At 39.4% G+C, this 17561-nt stretch overlaps 3 protein-coding genes across 4 annotated transcripts; 1 reads left to right on the forward strand and 2 right to left on the reverse strand.

Annotated features, from left to right (window-relative positions):
* Positions 1 to 21: 21 nt before the first annotated feature.
* Positions 22 to 3557, reverse strand: LOC140762378 (cyclin-A3-1-like). Of its 2 annotated transcripts, none has more exons than XM_073100135.1 (8): positions 3010 to 3557; positions 2689 to 2921; positions 2517 to 2592; positions 2349 to 2425; positions 2168 to 2201; positions 1922 to 2071; positions 1710 to 1844; positions 22 to 1596 (listed from the first exon to the last, which is right to left on the reverse strand). In XM_073100135.1, exons 1-8 carry the CDS (start codon positions 3364 to 3366, stop codon positions 1546 to 1548), a joined length of 1113 nt encoding a protein of 370 aa, XP_072956236.1. In that variant the 5' UTR covers positions 3367 to 3557; the 3' UTR covers positions 22 to 1545. The 2 variants fall into 2 exon arrangements, with proteins under 2 accessions (XP_072956236.1, XP_072956235.1); XM_073100134.1 differs by having other exon boundaries at positions 22 to 1601; positions 3010 to 3553.
* Positions 3558 to 8396: 4839 nt separating this feature from the next.
* On the forward strand, positions 8397 to 12066 carry LOC140763799 (probable indole-3-acetic acid-amido synthetase GH3.2). The gene is made up of 4 exons (XM_073102152.1): positions 8397 to 8784; positions 8885 to 8986; positions 9257 to 10063; positions 10143 to 12066. Exons 1-4 carry the CDS (start codon positions 8489 to 8491, stop codon positions 10708 to 10710), a joined length of 1773 nt encoding a protein of 590 aa, XP_072958253.1. The 5' UTR covers positions 8397 to 8488; the 3' UTR covers positions 10711 to 12066.
* Positions 11665 to 16898, reverse strand: LOC140763801 (uncharacterized). Its single transcript, XM_073102153.1, has 6 exons — positions 16571 to 16898; positions 15418 to 15623; positions 14596 to 14878; positions 13457 to 13564; positions 12174 to 12418; positions 11665 to 12062 (listed from the first exon to the last, which is right to left on the reverse strand). Exons 1-6 carry the CDS (start codon positions 16799 to 16801, stop codon positions 11945 to 11947), a joined length of 1191 nt encoding a protein of 396 aa, XP_072958254.1. The 5' UTR covers positions 16802 to 16898; the 3' UTR covers positions 11665 to 11944.
* Between the last annotated feature and the right edge of the window lie 663 nt (positions 16899 to 17561).

Genomic DNA, 17561 nt, shown 5'->3' on the forward strand with positions numbered 1-17561 from the left:
TGCATAGTGAATCTGGGAATTAAAATAGTTGAAGCAAACGATTATTTATGGTAGAAATGTAAGAGAAACCAATTTTCAAAAGGGAGTGCATTGTTATGCCTCTGATAAATAACATGTAACTACTATACAAACATACAAAAGAGACATGATAGAGAGTAATATGTACAAAAGGCTAATAATATTAATTCTCAATTCAATCAAATTTGCAAACCAAGAGCCCCTCCATATGAAAACAAACTAAAGCATTTGCAAGTCACAGGGCTAAGCAGGGGCAGTTTGGTAGAAAGTCTAGAACTTGACTTTTGTTGCTTATACTTTTCTCATGTGTTTGATGTTTACCTGCAGTAAATAATGTCGATGTTACATGAATTAAGGTTTTGATGTTAAATGCATTTAATGAAATTTATTGAGAAAAAGAGGAAAGTGTATCAATTACCATCTCTTCTCTCTCTCTCTCTCTCTCCAAGCAAGGTTTGATCTAATTAGGCTCAAACAGGGCTAGGTTAAAGCAATAGCTAGCTTCTTTTAACTTTTAAACATAGCTAAAACAATACAAATTATGAAAGCCTAAATAGAGAGTATTATTTCATCTTCCCTTGTAAGTTTGCTTGAAAAGGTTTGACGTTACCTTGATCAGTAAAAATTCCTCCTGCACATCTTTCTCTTCTTTTTAAGAAAAAAATGTTGCATATCCTGGAAGTTTAAAAATCTTTGAACATATTTATAGGAACATTTGATCTGCAATGGCACGTAATATTAGCTTCAACCTCGTATATGATTTAGCTTTAAACAGTCGTAGATGTACATCAACTGAAAATAGAGATTACAGCCTACGCCTAAGTTGTCATAATATTGTGTAGGAATCTATTTGGGTGAAAACATTAGCCATAATTCTAACTTATACACAGACTTATAATTTGAAAATAATTCATATTTTTTGCTTCTCTATCATCTTTCAAATTTGGTTAGTTATAAACTACGTTCAATTACTAAATATAATTAGTATTTTCTAATGAAGTTTGAGGAAATTTCTTGAACCCGAAACAAAGAAATGAGAATATATGCACCCAACACTAGTCAAAGTCCCAAAGTTGTTAAACAAAGAGTTAATAGAAGAGAAGAAAATATGAGCAAACAAGAAAACATAATAAAAAGCTTCTAAACCCAACAAAATTTTGGTAAAAAATATTAGTCATGAGACATATGAGGCTACTATATACATTCTCTCAAATCTATCAAAATCTTCTCTAGGTGATCGGTATAACAATTCCGCTTTAGTACAACAAATGAGTAGAAAGGTTTGATGTCATCTTGACCAATAAATTCCTACTGCAATCTTTTTCTTCTCTTTGAAGAAGTGCTGCATATCTCACAAGTTCATGCAAATCTACAAAACTTAGTATCTGAAGAGCTTCGAACATATCGATAGGATGAGTCGATTTGTAATGACACTGGACATTAGCTTCAACCTTGTGTTTCATTTAACTTGTAGCAGTTGTGGATGTACATCAATTGACCATGCAAATTGCAACCTACTCTGGGTCATCAAAATACTGTGCAGGAATCTCTTTCGGTGGATACATCGATGATGCATACCTGAACTGTTCCAAATAAGTACACACTTTAGCCACATGAAAACAAAATAAAGCAATTGCAAGTCATATATAAGCAGTAAGCAGGGGCAGCTTGGTATGAAGTCAAGAACTTACCTTTTGTTGCCTATACTTATCTCTAACAGCAAATAGACAGGATCCTTTCTTCTTCACTTGTAAGTCATGTATGGCATGGATGCATTCTTTTAGCTCAGACACCTTGTACCCAGTGCAGCTTTGCAATTTCTTGCCCTGAAATTATAGAGAAAATGAGCACCAGCAACATAAACATTTGATAGAAGAGCAATTTTAAGTTGATAAGCTCTTACCCAAGGATGGACCTTTGGGTGCATAGTGAATCTTGCAACAAAAACAGCTGAAGCAGCTACCATTGATGGCAAGAACTTAAGACAACCATAGTCCAATAGACTTAGCTCCGCAAGGTAACTTCCCAAAAACTCCAATAACATATTTGCGAACTGAAACAATATCAATGAACCACTATAAATAATGGACCAGAACAAAATGCTCTTAAAGGGGGGAAATAAGATATCTTAAAATGCACATGTTAGTACCTTGTGACCCTCTTGAGCAGCAGTTGTGAATCTCCTATATAGAGATAAAAAGAAAAGAGCAATCACAGTTAGACCAATGAAGTGCTACACTCTCGAACCTAACAAATTAGACTCGTATATAATAAAGCAAATGCTTGGTAGATCACATTGGACAACATATGTAAGTCAGCACAACTCATACCTGAGGAAAGTTTTAATGGTAGGATTGCCCATCTCAAATTTGAGGAAATTTAATAGGTCACTCTCCATTTTCACCACCTGCATTCGGAAAGTGAAACCCAGGTGATTCATTCTACTCTGAATGCAAGCATCTTTGAGCACGATTAAAAGGGGGAAATGGAAAGCCTACCTCTTGCTTCGTGTAAGTATTGTCAGTAATATAGCAGAAGTCTTCCACATGAGGAGGACTAATCTCTTCATACTTCCTGTGCCATTGAATACAGGAGACACACGTCAACAATGAAATCCCAAGTAACAACAACGCAACCATATTTGAGGGAGAAGCGAGATTAAGAACATACGAGGCAATAAGCATCGAAGAAACCCCAAGAAGCTGGAGTTTCTGCCTATTAAGAGAATTGAAGGATAGGAATCTGTCAATATACGAGACAGTGAGATAAAGAGTGTCCGACACTAGCTTGTATTCCTCCGCAACCTCGACCAACCAATCCACTAATATACCCCTCATGTTGGCCGTCACATCACTCTGCACCGTCTCGATATAGTTATCAAGCGGCCTCCTTTGGGGTTCAATCTGAAACAAATCAAACCAAAGTCAAAATAAAAGATCCGATATTTCCACCAGTTTAGTCCAAAAGGAGTCAAATTTCACAAAAACCAACCTCCATTGATCGGAGGTAGTGGTAAATATCAGAAGCATAGTGCGCACATATCTGCGGGTCGTCAAACTGCGAATCCGGATCAGTGGAAGCCGCAGTATCCAAAGAAAGAACTTTTGCACCCTTGGGCTCTTCTTGCCTCTTACTGGATCTAAGATTTGGCTTGGAAGGAGTGCGATAGAGGTCAGGGGAAGGGCGCACGATGGCACTGGAAAGGGTGGGGAGCTCACTCAGAGCCACGCGCTTCCTCTTAGCAGCATTCTGAGATTGTAATGTCACGTCGGATAAGGAGGCGGCTACGGCGGCCCTCTTCACCGCCGCGCGGGTGAGGCGTGGGGCGACGTTCTCCTTGTCCGCCATGGCCACCTTCCAAGGATCAATCCTCCTCCGCTAGACTAAGGATTGGGATCGGAGGGAGGTGGGAATGAAATTTGTAAAGGAGAGGGGAAGAGGAGACCACCATTTTAGGGGCCGAGGTGGGCGGGGGAGGGAGTGGCGATGAATTCGAAAATGAGGGGGAAAAAAGGAATGGAGAGATAGAGCGCGAGACAGACCGTTTGTTTTGGGGATATCAGCTTTGGATTTTGAAACTTTGAAACTTGGATTCCGGAATTCTTTTTGGCGATTTGGGGATTCCACTGGGCCCGACGATGCGACGATGGCGGGATTCATTTTTTCGATCACTTTATTATTATTTTATTTTATTTTTCGATAAATATTTACCCATTTATTTCTATAACCCATGGGCCATGGCAATCTTGGCCCAACTAGGAAGCCCAGTTTTGCTACTACTAAAACCATTATTTTTTTTATTACTATTAATCTACAAATTAAAATTTTAAAAATATTTATTAGAGATAAAATTATAGATAAGCGTACTAAGCTTTTTCGGTGCATCTATATCAATATATTTTTGATAAATATTTATCAAATTATCTACAAATACCTCAATTGAGGATAAAGTAGCATGAATAAAATTACAAGTTAGGGAAGTTTTCTTTGACTTAAATCATGCTATGCATTGGGATTTGGGGCAGAATAGTGTTACACAAGCCCAGTTGAGTTACATCGAAACCTTTTACACTACCCACAATTCCAAGTTATTTGTTTGGGAATATTTAATGACACTCTAATCATAGATAACTTAAATCTAATAACAGTCAACAGGGCAGAGAATACTCTATAGTATATTATTATTGAAAAACTTATATTAAAATTGGTTTTGTCTGTATATTTATTTTAAACTCATTTGCATGATAATTAACTACTAAAAAAGACTTCGGTGTCTTCCCGGCAAATTAGTAAATTAGTTTCCCTATCTAATAACCAGAAAGAAGGATAATTGACCAAACTCAAAACTCCTATTTAAGACGTTGACAAATCTCAAGAGAGAGAGAGAGAGAGAGAGAGAGAGAGAGAATTTCCACATACTTCTTCTGACCAAATTCTCATCCTTCTCTTGTTCTAAATGGCCACTAACGCGTATGAATTTACCTAATATTCCCATATCCATTGACCCCGTGCATGCACTGAGAGGATTTAGTTACGTAGTTCTGGATCCTGGAAAGACTTTTGAGAAAGCAACAACGCATGCTATGGTTATTATCTTTGTGATGATCATATGGATGCCCTCCAAAGAGCTAACTGTGTGTGGTCTTATTCTATGCTTCAATCAAAGGATTAGTGCCGGTCTTACTTAAACAGAAAGTTTACATATAATAACACGCAATCCAAGCATTGACTTTAGCAATTAATTTTTCATTAGTGATCGTAAGGAAGACTAGTTAAGCCATCCATTTTGGAGGACAGGTACATATATCTGGAAATAATCATGTTTGTTTATACTAACTAAGATTAGATAATTGTCTTACTTAGATGCTAAAACTCAGGTTTCTTAGAGAGCTCGCATTAAGTTATTGCACACGAAAATGATTACTTTGAACAGCTACGTGAGATCAATCCACACTCCATACAACTATCCTATTTTGACAGAGAATTATCATGATTTAATCAATTATTTTTCATTACTTAAGAGGATGGCAAATATGAAGTGCATGACATATATAGTATCATACTGTAGACCATTAATTCCTTTGTGACTATTGACAAGTACGGAGAGGGGTTTATATACGTGTGTTGGGAGTTAGACAAATTTAGAATTAGCCCACCAAATTTGACAAGCACAATCGGACAAAGTCATGCACTTAGAACATCATCTATTAGTCCAAGATGGTAAAGTAAACAATCGAGTCAGATACCTAGATTTATATATACCTAAAGGTCATCCTTTTGTTCAACCTTTGCACAGAAAGCTATTGATATGAAGCACCTAAAAGTCCTGATCAATATATCTTTACACCTAGGGATGTGATTTAATATCCAAAATTGAAATCAATAACTTATGGGGGTGTAATGCAAAAGTCATCGGCACTTAGGCCCTAATCCACTACTACGTACAGATCTATATGATATAACTAAACAAACTCGCATTAGTCTTTGATTTGCGTAATAAACTCAGGAAAGGTAATGCCTTGTCCTAATCAATCCACCCATTCTGGACCAAACCTTCTGTCATGTCTCATCCTGTCTTAGAAGTTAGAAATCCAATTCAGCTTCAAAAAGCTACGTGAGAAAAAGTTACTGTCCTAAGAACCCTAAACAAAGCCGAGTGCGGACCATAAATGAGCCTTTTGCAAATAAATATATATATCATTTGCTTCCATCTTAGGTCAAGTGCTCTAAGCTGCCGTTTGAGAAAGAAACATGACAGAAGGGAACTAGAGAGACAAGCATCAAAAGTCAATCCTGCACCTACATGAAGATTCTTCACATGAAACTAAAAGTTATTTCCTTCTTTTCATTTCTTCTCTCTTTTTTCTTTTTCTTTTACACGTGTGTATACGTGTGCATATTACTGGTTTTTTTTTTTTGCGTAGATAAAAGAGTGAAGAAAGAAAAGAAAACAACAGAAAAGATTGATGGATAGTGACAATTGAAGCTTCTCGTGGTTGTGATCAAGAAAGAGTTGACATCGAAGGGATATCTTGGTGAAAGCTTGAAGCTAGAGAAGACTAAGACATAAAAAGAGATCTTCCAGCGGTGGTAGCAGCTGGTACTTGTGGACCAAGGAGTCATTTATTATTATTAATTTTCTTTTTATTTAATTTTATTGGGTGATTAATACAAGTCAATATAGCTTTATTGACTCAACGTTCGTCCTTATATGTGCATATATGCACTGTCTGGATTTGGACTTAGATTTTGGTGTACACCCTCCACCCTGCCTACGTCCATCTAGATCTTTTCCTTGTCATGATACAAGCAAATTAGTGTTATATTCTCCCTTAATTTAAAAAGAGAGATACTCACGGTTACACGTAATTGATGAAGAAACAATGACTACATCATGCATGCGTTGGCCATGTGATGAAGAGACTGGTCTTTAATTTCTAGAAGTATAAAAGCTATATATGTTTTAGTACAAAACTTTAGCTTATACCAATTACAACTATTTGGAAGTTAATTAATATTTTTGCATGTACGCCACCTAAAGATGAAGGTTTCCAACTTAATTAGGTACAAAAGTTGGATTACTTTGACCACTCACATTAAGTTATATATATCTATATCTATATTTGTGTGTATTAGTATTTAGTACTCCATTGCTATCTTACAATTAAAGTAGTTAATTAGCAAAACATAGAGCTAGCATATTTTATGTTAAATCATGAAAGAATAAAGGAAATTATTTTGTTAATGTAATTAAGGGAACACTAAGTTGAAGATTTGAATAGATTAAAAGGTTTTGTGACCTCATAGATGAACATTTAGGGTTTGTCTCCACTGAATGTAGTCTATTCAGCAAGCAACAAGTGGCTCTCATCATGTGGCTTGCCATCTCTATCAACTCTATGATAATATAAGTGATGTTGGTAATAAAGCTAAGCTTGCTCAACATCACTTCCCTTTGTCTACTTCTCTTATCTCTCTCCCTCTCTGTGATATCTTCTTGCTTGCCGACAGAGAACTTATACCAGACAAACTAAATAGTGCTTCAACTTTGGAGTCATCTTGTGAATTCTTGGCATCACAGAATGCACTGGATTTGAAAAGTGTGGGATAAAGTATACATAGTTGGGTAGACCACTCTATGTATCATTCTCTCGTTACGCTACAATTAAACTGCAACTCTAATTATTAATAAATAACATGTGATAAGATCGGTTTCTTGCTTTGGTGGTTCGTTGACAACTAGTGCATATGTCTCTATTTCTTTGAGAGCCAAACGAAGACCATCAAGAGAAAGATAAAGAGAGATGGGGAAGTGGGAAGGTTAGCTCTCGTTATCAACTCGATCTTAGATCTCCAATCACACCTCATTAATGATTAACTTGTTAGTTAGGGGGTTGCAGATTCCCCCTAACTATACCAACCCTAATAGGATAGGGTCTATTTGCAACAAAAAATATTCATCGTTCTTGGCTCTAAGAAAATTAATATAAACTAACTTCATTAATTAGCTCCTATCTATAGATGCAAACTAAAGTTTTAGAGTTGTAGGATTGTTCCTAAGCAGCTCGGTTACTTCATCTTTGTCATAGAGTTCTTCTAGGCTACATATATATATATATATATATATACTATTCTGAATAAGATTGAAGGATAAGGTGAAGAGTGTGAACCTTGATGGCTAGGAGTGATTAATTCTGGTATATATATATATTCCCTACATTAAGTAAGGAGTAATTATTAGTAGGACACCTCCCTAAAATATAGTTGGTAGCATTTAGGAAACCCTAATCAGTAATTAAAAAACAATTATATTTTCTAGATTAATATCTTACACATAACTCATCATCTAATTACACCAAGAGACGACAACCTAGCTATTTGGATAAAGAGAATATATGAGAAAGAACTGGAACATGGACAGAGAGAGAGAGAGGAAAAGACCAACTTTTTCTCTTTGATTCTAATATTTCATTGTATCCAAATTAACAAAAGAAATATAAAATTTTATGTTACTATAAGTAGTGCAAAACTTTGGGGGAAAACTAGCTGAGTAATCTCACTCCCTATATAAAGCATTTTCCACGTTTTATCCATTTGTAACGGCAGTCCAAGGCCGGCCTAGTCACCCTAAACGGCAGCTGCCGGGGCCGCCGGCCGCCCGTCGCTATCACGGGCCACCACCCCTCCCCTCTCCCCTCCCTCCACGTGTCCCCTCTGACGTGGAGATCTCCTACGTGTCCGACAGTCCTGTCCCACGTGTCCCCTACCTCTGCGGGCGTGATGTATGTGTGGGCCAGCCCTTGTCCGTTCCTCTCCCTACATCTCCGACGAACCCAACTCTCGCCCTTGTCCCCGACGTGCATGGCTCTATCCATCTCACTCCTTCTATAAATACTCGCCCCTCCCTTCAATCCACCTCCATCATTAACCCAAATCTTTCTTCTTCTCTCTGATTTCTGGCTATCCATAGATGGCGGTGCAGTCGGCGGCGACCGAGAGCGACGCTCAGAAGCTGAAGTTCATAGAGGAGATGACGAAGGCGACCGACGACGTGCAGCAGAAGGTGCTGGCGGAGATACTGAGCCGGAACGCCGAGACGGAGTATCTCCGGCGGTACAGGGTGGACAAAGAGACCGACCGCGACCAGTTCAAGGCGAAGGTCCCGGTGGTGACCTACGAGGATCTGCAGCCGGCCATACAGAGGATCGCCGACGGCGATCGCTCGCCGATCCTTTGCTCCCACCCCATCTCAGAGTTCCTCACTAGGTATCATTTCATCACAACTATGTTATTAATTTTGCATTTAAGTATATATAGTTAGTATTATTATTTTTTATGTTGGTAATTAATTAATTTGTCTGATTAGTTCGGGAACGTCGGCTGGAGAGAGAAAGCTGATGCCGACCATTCAAGAAGAGCTTGACCGGCGGCAGATCCTCTACAGTCTTCTCATGCCAGTCATGAACCTGTGGGTATTCTTTTCTCTTAATTAATTTCAACTTTATAATATTATTTATGAAGAGCATCTTTGGAGTTTTTATTTCTTACGTAATTACACATCGACTTATGGGTAGATCGACCTATCAACGTATTTACTTGATAGTTTAATGCAATAGATACACCTACTAGATAGTTATAATTAAATGAACAAATCTTAAAAGAGATTTTGTTGATTAAGGCGTAGCATTAATTACTTATTTGTAATTAACGATCATATATGCATGCATCTGATCATTAGATACGTGCCTGGGCTAGACAAAGGGAAGGGCCTCTACTTCCTCTTCATCAAGTCGGAGACCAAGACCCCCGGCGGCCTCCCGGCGCGGCCGGTGCTGACGAGCTACTACAAGAGCGACCACTTCAAGCTACGCCCCTACGACCCCTTCAACGTCTACACGAGCCCCACCGCCGCCATCCTTTGCACCGACTCCTTCCAGAGCATGTACGCCCAGATGCTCTGCGGCCTCCTCCAACGCCTAGACGTCCTTCGCGTCGGCGCCGTCTTCGCCTCCGGACTCCTCCGCGCCATCCGCTTCCTCCAGCTCCACTGGCGCGACCTCGCTGACGACATCGCCGCCGGCACCCTCTCCGCCAAGATCACCGACCCGTCCATCCGCGGCTCGGTCGCCGAGATCCTCAAGCCGGATAAAGATCTCGCGGAGTTCATCGTCTCGGAGTGCTCGTCGGAGAACTTCGCAGGAATCATTACGCGAATCTGGCCCAACACCAAGTACTTGGATGTGATCGTGACCGGTGCAATGGCGCAGTATATACCAACTCTGGAATACTACAGTGGCGGGCTTCCTATGGCTTGCACCATGTACGCCTCATCAGAGTGCTACTTTGGCCTCAATCTCAAACCTATGTGTGACCCCTCTGAAGTCTCCTACACCATCATGCCCAACATGGCCTACTTCGAGTTCCTCCCCCATGACCCCACCGTGGCCCCCAAGCTCGACCCGCCGCCGCATCTCCTCGACCTCGCCGACGTCGAGGTCGGCAAGGAGTACGAGCTCGTGATCACTACCTATGCCGGGCTATACAGGTACTGGATCATATTAACTCACAGTCTGTCCTAAAAGCTTATAGAAAACGGTGATTTTTATGTTTTATATTTACAATAGGTACAGGGTGGGCGACATCCTGCGTGTCACCGGCTTTCACAACGCGGCGCCGCAATTCCGGTTCGTGCGTCGGAAGAACGTCATTCTTAGCATCGAGTCAGATAAGACGGACGAGGCTGAGCTCCAAGGGGCGGTGGAGCGGGCGTCGGCCCTGCTGCGGCCCTACGGGGCCACCGTCGTCGAGTACACGAGCCAGGCCGACGCGACGAAGATCCCCGGACACTACGTGATCTACTGGGAGCTGTTACTGAAGGAGGAAGGTAAGTGGCCGGAGAAGAAGGTGTTAAACGACTGCTGCTTAGAAATGGAAGAGGCAATGAACACAGTCTACAGGCAGAGTAGAGCGGCAGATGGGTCAATCGGTCCGTTGGAAATAAGAGTGGTTAAAAGAGGGACCTTCGAGGAGCTCATGGACTATGCTATATCAAGAGGGGCATCAATTAACCAGTACAAAGTTCCAAGGTGCGTCACGTTTCCTCCCATTATAGAGTTGTTGGACTCGAGGGTGATCTCGGCCCACTTTAGCCCGGCCTGCCCGAAGTGGAGCCCACATAGGCGTTCAACGTAAGAGCGCCCACCTCTACTTACCCCCCTATTGAACTGAGCAACGTATTATCGATCATGCATCTCCTTTGTTTCCAAACTCGGCGCTGACTCCGCAGGAGAATAAATGTTGTGTTACCGATTTCGTTTCTAGATTTCGTGCTTGTCTAGGGAAGCTAGTCGATCTATGTATTCAGTTGTAATAAGAAGTAGAAGTTTAATGGTAAGACTACTGGAGTTGGATAACATTTAATTCTAGCCCATGATTGTTGTGTGAGATTAGTAGGTTTAGAAACTTTTTAGAATCATGACCTACGTTACCAACCGCCTGGGTGCAACATTTTGGCATGCATCGCTTGCAAATGGCTACAAAGAAGAAATGGGTCTCATCTTAGAGTTGGGTCCACTCCACTCCTGTGAAGGACGACCTGTAACCCTGCACTAATTGCAAGCAAATTATTTTAAAGAAAAGAGAGAAGAAAGAAGAAGAAACGAAAGTTGTCGGTTGTTTGGAAGGAGTTGCAATGATGTAGACGAGGATAGATAACCTTATCTTATCCAACATCAGTCAGTCCGTTAACTGCCAGAAACTCAGATTATATATTAAGTTGTTGACAAGAGATCAGGAAGAGCTCAAGGATGCGACCTTTGAGCAAAAGTAGGTGGCGAGAGTCAAGTAATCAATGTCAAAGAAGTATCGAATGGCATAGCAGAGACTAACCATACAAATGAAAAATGACAGACAAAAGTGTGCAAAAAACTCAAGACTAGATAGTGGGAAAAGAAAGGGCGACTTGGCCACTTTCCGACATGAAGAAGCTGCACTCACTTCCAATGCATTGAGACTCATCTTACTTTTCTCGAGTGAAAATGAGAACCAATCCCTTTGACTGAATCATGAATATACTGTGAGAACAGCAAATTTGCACTACTCTAACAATTAACAGTTTTTTTTTTTTAATTTCACTCTACTACAAAATTAAGAACAGCAAATCTCTGCATAAATGCATTCACCTAATTCGGCTCGTGTTCCAAATATCTGTACACTTATAAAAGGAAAATAACCTGAGTCTGGACTATCATTACAGCAATCACTGTGCACCTCCAGTTTTACAATGAAATGAATAATAAGATGATAATCAAACCTCTGAAGGATCCCTTCATATTGTTCGAGTGCAATAATAAGCCGTCGACATGGGTAACCAAACAGCCTATATTTTGTAAAACAGATAAAACACATATGAATCAGAGAAAGCTTCTCAAGCAACATAATCACTGTCATGAGAAATAGATCCTGCGTCACTAGAGATTGTCAAGAGCTTCATCAGCTCCAGCCGGTACTCAAGACCTCTAAGGTAATGCCCCAGCAGCATGCACCTGACATCATCATGAAGGCAAGAATAAGCATTCTAAGATCAAAAGGAACAGCAAAGCCTGATCTTCTAGTGTTACTGTAAGTTGCAGAACATTTAACATATGATGTATTACCAGAATAAAAGGCGCGCAAGATAATCCCGTGAAACAGATATAAGGGGTTGAAAATGAAGTGAAGTGTTCTCCACAAGTTCTGTGCAGTCATCGTTCCCTATATTTAGGGTTCCACCTGTGGCATTTTCAGATGGTAGTGGGGCTTTTGAATGCATCTTTGGAGAAAGTGTTGCGAGAAGACCATGTACAACAGAGTGAATGGCTTCATGCACCCCAGGGCAAGTTGGCTCTGAAAGTTCTGCCACCTGTATATGGAACTAGTTAGACATATCATACCCATGGACCAAAAAAACCACCCTTTGACAGGTCCTATCTACTGGATATCCAGTTACAATTAATCGAAAAAAATTCCTAAAAACAAAAAATGGGATGTGAAAGAACATTCAGACTTTGGTACTAAAACTTAAAAGTCTAATATGTGATACAGAGTTCCATCTAACACAAAGACAGTTGGTGCACATATTAAGCTTCTAACCTAACCTATCACCTGAACATGATCTATATGTACTCAGGTTTAGTCATTTAGATGCTTGCATGCGATAAACATGTTCCCACCCTAAGAACCTTTGACAATGATTTATGAGTTCAGGTCCATTGACAAGATACAGCTAAAAAGATCATTGATAGCTGCTATACTTTGGTGCAGACTGGTAGGTCACAGAGGAGAAGTTAGAAGGATAGAAGCATTTTGTACCATTAAATTGCAAATTAAAACTCAGCACTCCCTACAGAAGAAAGAAATAGTTGGCCTAAAGGGTCAGAACCAACACCTGACAGAATAATGATGCACTTAAAACAAGGGTTAGCACTGACAAAGCCCAAGCAACTATCATCAGGATCATCAAAGATCAGTAACAAAGAAACTATGGTAAATCCTAGTAAACTTCTATTCTGGTATAAAGAAGAGCACTAGTTTCCACCATTGAAACCCAGAAGAGAAGGTAAAGATGCTGAACAACAAAGAAGAACACTGCATATCATTATATCAGTAAATCCATATGGAGGCAAATAATATGCAGGCTTATGAGAACACATATCAGTCTGTTATTACTTATTTCTACCAAACACGAGATAGACTTGATTTACCTAGAGAGAAAATAGAATAACTTGAATGGTATCAGAAATGATTAACAAAAACAAAGATGCAGCAAGGTTACTGCTTGCATTCCTAGTTTCAGATAAGCAGAATGCCACATCACCTATGACATGTCACCTTGAGAAAGCCAACCAAGGTGTATGGTATTAATCACTTAATGAAATACTTTATGGTAATAATAACAAACCTTCTCAGGTTGTAGCGACCTTAAGTAGTCCAGCAAGTCATTCTTTTCTTCTCCAACAAACTGTTGCATCTGCAGTGCAGAATTTTTCCTTTTGATATCATGCAATTCCTGTATATTTGAAAATGGAAACTAGTTTAAAATGGGAAGCTTTTGGCAAGTATCATAAAATGATTACCTAGGTTACAAACCTATCAACCAAGGTTTACCCCAAAAAAGAAAGTCTTTTAGAGTATTCTCAAAACTTAAAAGGGAAATGAACCATTTGTTAAGGGAATTGTAAAAGAAGAAAAATAGTAAGGAGATATTTTATGATCTGCAGGAAATGCTCAACTATGAATTCATGTAAGATTGCAATTAAAGAACTTTACAAATTGCAATTCATCATTTATTAAAACAGGAAACGCTAGCAGGTTATTTCAGAAGCATGCAAAAAAGAGCAGCGGAGTAAGTGAACGGTACACAAGAAACATCTACTTGTAGGACTCTTATAGAAAGATTACACATGAATTTGGTCCACTACCTTGGAATGTTGCAGAAGCATGGATAAGAAGTAGTAGGTAACATACAGCATGTAATATATGCTAGTTCCAATTCATAACCTCTATAGTATGATGTCAAAGTTGCTCAATACAAGATATCATATCACAAAATGTCTGGGAATAATCAAAAGTAGAGAAAGAAGAACAACTCAAGCTGAAGAAGACAACGCAGTAAGCTACTTCAAAAATATTACATGACTAGAAGATGGACTCTGAACGTGCTGACATATATGTAATTCCAAGGATGCTAATGAATTACAGAAAGGACAGATAGCTAGGTAAAGCAAACTGGATTCAAAATAAAACCAAACTTGATGATATGGGTAGACATTCAATGGAGTACGTAGTAGTTTCTAGGTTCTTATTTAAATCAAATGCATCATACCATTATCTGAGATAAGAATATCGATTTTCTAGTAAAGCAAAGTTGTCTCTCCATGTTTCGGACTTATATCACAAACCAAAAATAATTTTAACATTTGTCCAAGCATGAAACTAAGCACCAAATATACATCTATATACTGCTGCACTTTCTTTGTTCATATATTGGTTTCTCTTTTCATGTTTCAATTCACATGCATTTGACAACTATGATACTACCTTTTTCATAGAATTTAAACGAGATTGCAGGCGAAGAATATATTCTTTTGCTTCAGGCGTCATGTCCCCAAGTCCTTCAACACTCATTTTTTCAGTGAGCTCATCATTATTCTTTTCAGGGTCACCTTTTCCAGAAGAACTGAACATAGTTGGAGTGATATCAATCAAGGGCTGCCGGCTATTATCTTCCATGGTTTCAGTTGTCTGATATTCGGTATCTTCTTCAAAAAACTCTAAGTTTCTTTCAAAGGATAGTCTATATTCAGCATTTCGTAGGGTATACCTGCATATACAGATAGAATATATCTCAGATCATATAATTTTCATGAGAAAGAAACAGAAAAGATATTAAGTTTACATTTCTTAAGAGAATGCAACAATATGTCAACAAAATACAAACAAGATGTTGTCAAACTTTCTAAAGTCCAAATATCAGCGACAAGTATAGCAATACATTGATACATTTCTAGCTACCACACAAGTAGATAAACCTTATTGGTTCACATTACCCAAGATGTAAGATACTGTAAGATCAATTATGTGTCCTTGAAGAAAGCTTCACTTACTACTATAATTGTGTGATGCTTTCGTTGCTACTCTGTACATTCAGCATTTACTTCAACTTCTAGTCTATCTCAAGAAAATGTAAATTATTGACCAACCTACCTTCCTTGAAACTACAAGCATTCGCTGCTAATATATTGTCGCAGATCATACAGCAGAACGAAACTACTAAAATACTTAAAAAATGAAATGAACCACCTTAATCTATCACAATGTTATCGAAAATGCAATATCCTAGTCATTACTGGAGAGACATACCCTGTCATCATTGAGGATACCAATATCTTGAAGATAGGTTCCCAAAAGGCTTCTACTAGGACATGAAACTGATCAGATGGGAGTAAACCCAGCATTCCTGAAATAGTCCTCTTCATGGCATCAATTGTCTCAGCTGGGACATCTTTCTGGGTGATGCTCACATCGAATGGCTCTATATCTTGTATCAGATCCAAGAGAACGGATTTCTACACATGCCAAATGATGCAAAATTAAGAAAACAAAATTGCATTATGCTAAAAGATTAAAATATTAATTGCACAGGGGGCGGGGGAAGAGAGAGAGCATGAAAAGATATTGTATAAATGAGGGACATTCAGGCAGTAAAATTTTCTAATATATTTTAGCATATGTAAGATGACAATGATTCACTAAAGCTAGAGCAATTAAAAAGAGACAAGAAAAATCATTTCATGTAAGTAGGTTGTAGTATTCTATAACCTAGAATAATTTTGCTAAGTGAGTCAAAACAAAACAACAGAATTATGAAACATTGCCTCCGCTAAGAAATTGTTTTGAAATCTATATATTAATCAAATATGCGGTCATTTAGGTGGTGAGACAAAAGGTATCATTCTTGGTTAAGCAGAGAGTCCAATTTCAAACAAATTTTTTGATGTTCCTGATATCATCAAAGACACTAAAGGAAGTAGATGAGTCATGTTTAGAATTGGACTGTTGAAAGGCCAACTCCAGTTCCGGTAACTGATCAAAACTTAAACTTAAATCAAACTCCACTGCATCAGAAAAGTTTTCATAGATGAACCTCGGGACCATGGCGGACCAACAAGATTATATTTTTCTCATTCAAGCAATAGAAAACCCAACTACCTATATTCCTCTCCAACAAAAATTAAACTCGACAAACTAATTCAATCATCTATTCCAATTTCCACATAGAATTGACCTTCACAAACTATTCACCGCATATAAAGCATCAAGGCAGGGAACTATCTAACCTTTTCTCTTTCTAATTCTTAATTCAAGAAATAATCTGTAACAATACCGAATTCCAAATATAAACGTCTTCTTTATGGAGTAACACAAATCTTTGGCCATCCAATTCTTTCGATTGCCGAGATCTTCGAGAACCGTACCCAAAGGAAACAGAGAATTGAGAGGATTAACAACTCACCTTGGAAGAGCTGCGGCGGGATTTCCCCTTGGCGTCGAGCTCATCAAAGGAAGCAGCGGAGGAAGAGACGACGCACGCGTGGCGGGAACTCCCCTTCGACGAACTCCCAGACAAAGGTAGAGGAGAGGCGGAGGAGAACTGCCTCGAACGCGACGCCGCGAGGGACGGCAGGAGAAGACGAGGCCGCGAGAGGAACAGAGCCCGAGGCAAGAACGCGGCGACGGTCGGCATGCCCGTCGCCGACTTCGCCCTTTCCCCCCCTCTCTATCTATCTCTCTCCGACTCGGCGATTGTTATCCCCCCTGTCGAGCGCTGCGATATATTGGTGATTGGCAACGGTTGGATCGGAATCCAGCTCGGCGGCTTATCAGCGGCCGCGTCAGAGTCCTGATGCGAACGGGCCCACGGGAGAAGTCCTCGACAGCCACGAGTTTGATTGACGGTGGACAATTAATCAATCAGACGTCCATTTAGGAGAGGGGTCCTCGAATTTTGATATCAATAAGCCTAAGCCTAAGCCTAAGCCTTCGCCTTCGCCCTCGTGTTTCGCGAATCGCGAGTGAACATGTGATGTGCATATTTTGACGAATTTTAGATTACCTCTTTGACTTCAGAAAAAGTATTATAACGTGTTGTAAAGAAGAATAATGCAGATGCATTGTTTATGATGTCGGACGGTGAGGTAGTTGGTCAGAAGCAGCAGCAGCAGCAGCACCAGTAAAAGAAATTAATGATTGTGGTGAACCTAAACCGAAAGAAATATATATATATATATATTGTAAAAGATTCGGGCAGATCCTAGAACTGGGTAATGGATCAAGGTAAAAATCTAAGATTTGGAAAGGGAGGCATTAAAAAGGATTTATGTGGATTAAACTAGATATCATGTCGAGTAAGACGATGCCTCTTCACCTGCGATGATCTTTAAGAACAAATTCTGATTAAAGTTAACTTATGCATGACCTGGACGCAACATACGCGTCTAAATTCT

The sequence above is a fragment of the Typha angustifolia genome, chromosome 7 (assembly GCF_048772165.1).
Source record: "Typha angustifolia cultivar Huaian chromosome 7, ASM4877216v1, whole genome shotgun sequence".
Taxonomy (NCBI): domain Eukaryota; kingdom Viridiplantae; phylum Streptophyta; class Magnoliopsida; order Poales; family Typhaceae; genus Typha; species Typha angustifolia.

What these genes read in the sequence shown, in the direction of transcription:
- LOC140762378 (XM_073100134.1), bottom strand. Translation starts at nt 3,366, where the DNA reads ATGGCGGACAAGGAGAACGTCGCCCCACGCCTCACCCGCGCGGCGGTG. An exon ending in ACTACCTCCGATCAATGGAG is followed by an intron (nt 2,922 to 3,009) that starts GTTGGTTTTTGT and finishes GATTTGTTTCAG; the next exon opens with ATTGAACCCCAAAGGAGGCC. An exon ending in TCTTCGATGCTTATTGCCTC is followed by an intron (nt 2,593 to 2,688) that starts GTATGTTCTTAA and finishes TCAATGGCACAG; the next exon opens with GAAGTATGAAGAGATTAGTC.
- LOC140763799 (XM_073102152.1), top strand. Translation starts at nt 8,489, where the DNA reads ATGGCGGTGCAGTCGGCGGCGACCGAGAGCGACGCTCAGAAGCTGAAG. An exon ending in ATCTCAGAGTTCCTCACTAG is followed by an intron (nt 8,785 to 8,884) that starts GTATCATTTCAT and finishes TTGTCTGATTAG; the next exon opens with TTCGGGAACGTCGGCTGGAG. An exon ending in CTCATGCCAGTCATGAACCT is followed by an intron (nt 8,987 to 9,256) that starts GTGGGTATTCTT and finishes TCTGATCATTAG; the next exon opens with ATACGTGCCTGGGCTAGACA.
- LOC140763801 (XM_073102153.1), bottom strand. Translation starts at nt 16,801, where the DNA reads ATGCCGACCGTCGCCGCGTTCTTGCCTCGGGCTCTGTTCCTCTCGCGG. An exon ending in GTTTAAATTCTATGAAAAAG is followed by an intron (nt 13,565 to 14,595) that starts GTAGTATCATAG and finishes TCAAATATACAG; the next exon opens with GAATTGCATGATATCAAAAG. An exon ending in CTTGCGCGCCTTTTATTCTG is followed by an intron (nt 12,063 to 12,173) that starts GTAATACATCAT and finishes TGATGATGTCAG; the next exon opens with GTGCATGCTGCTGGGGCATT.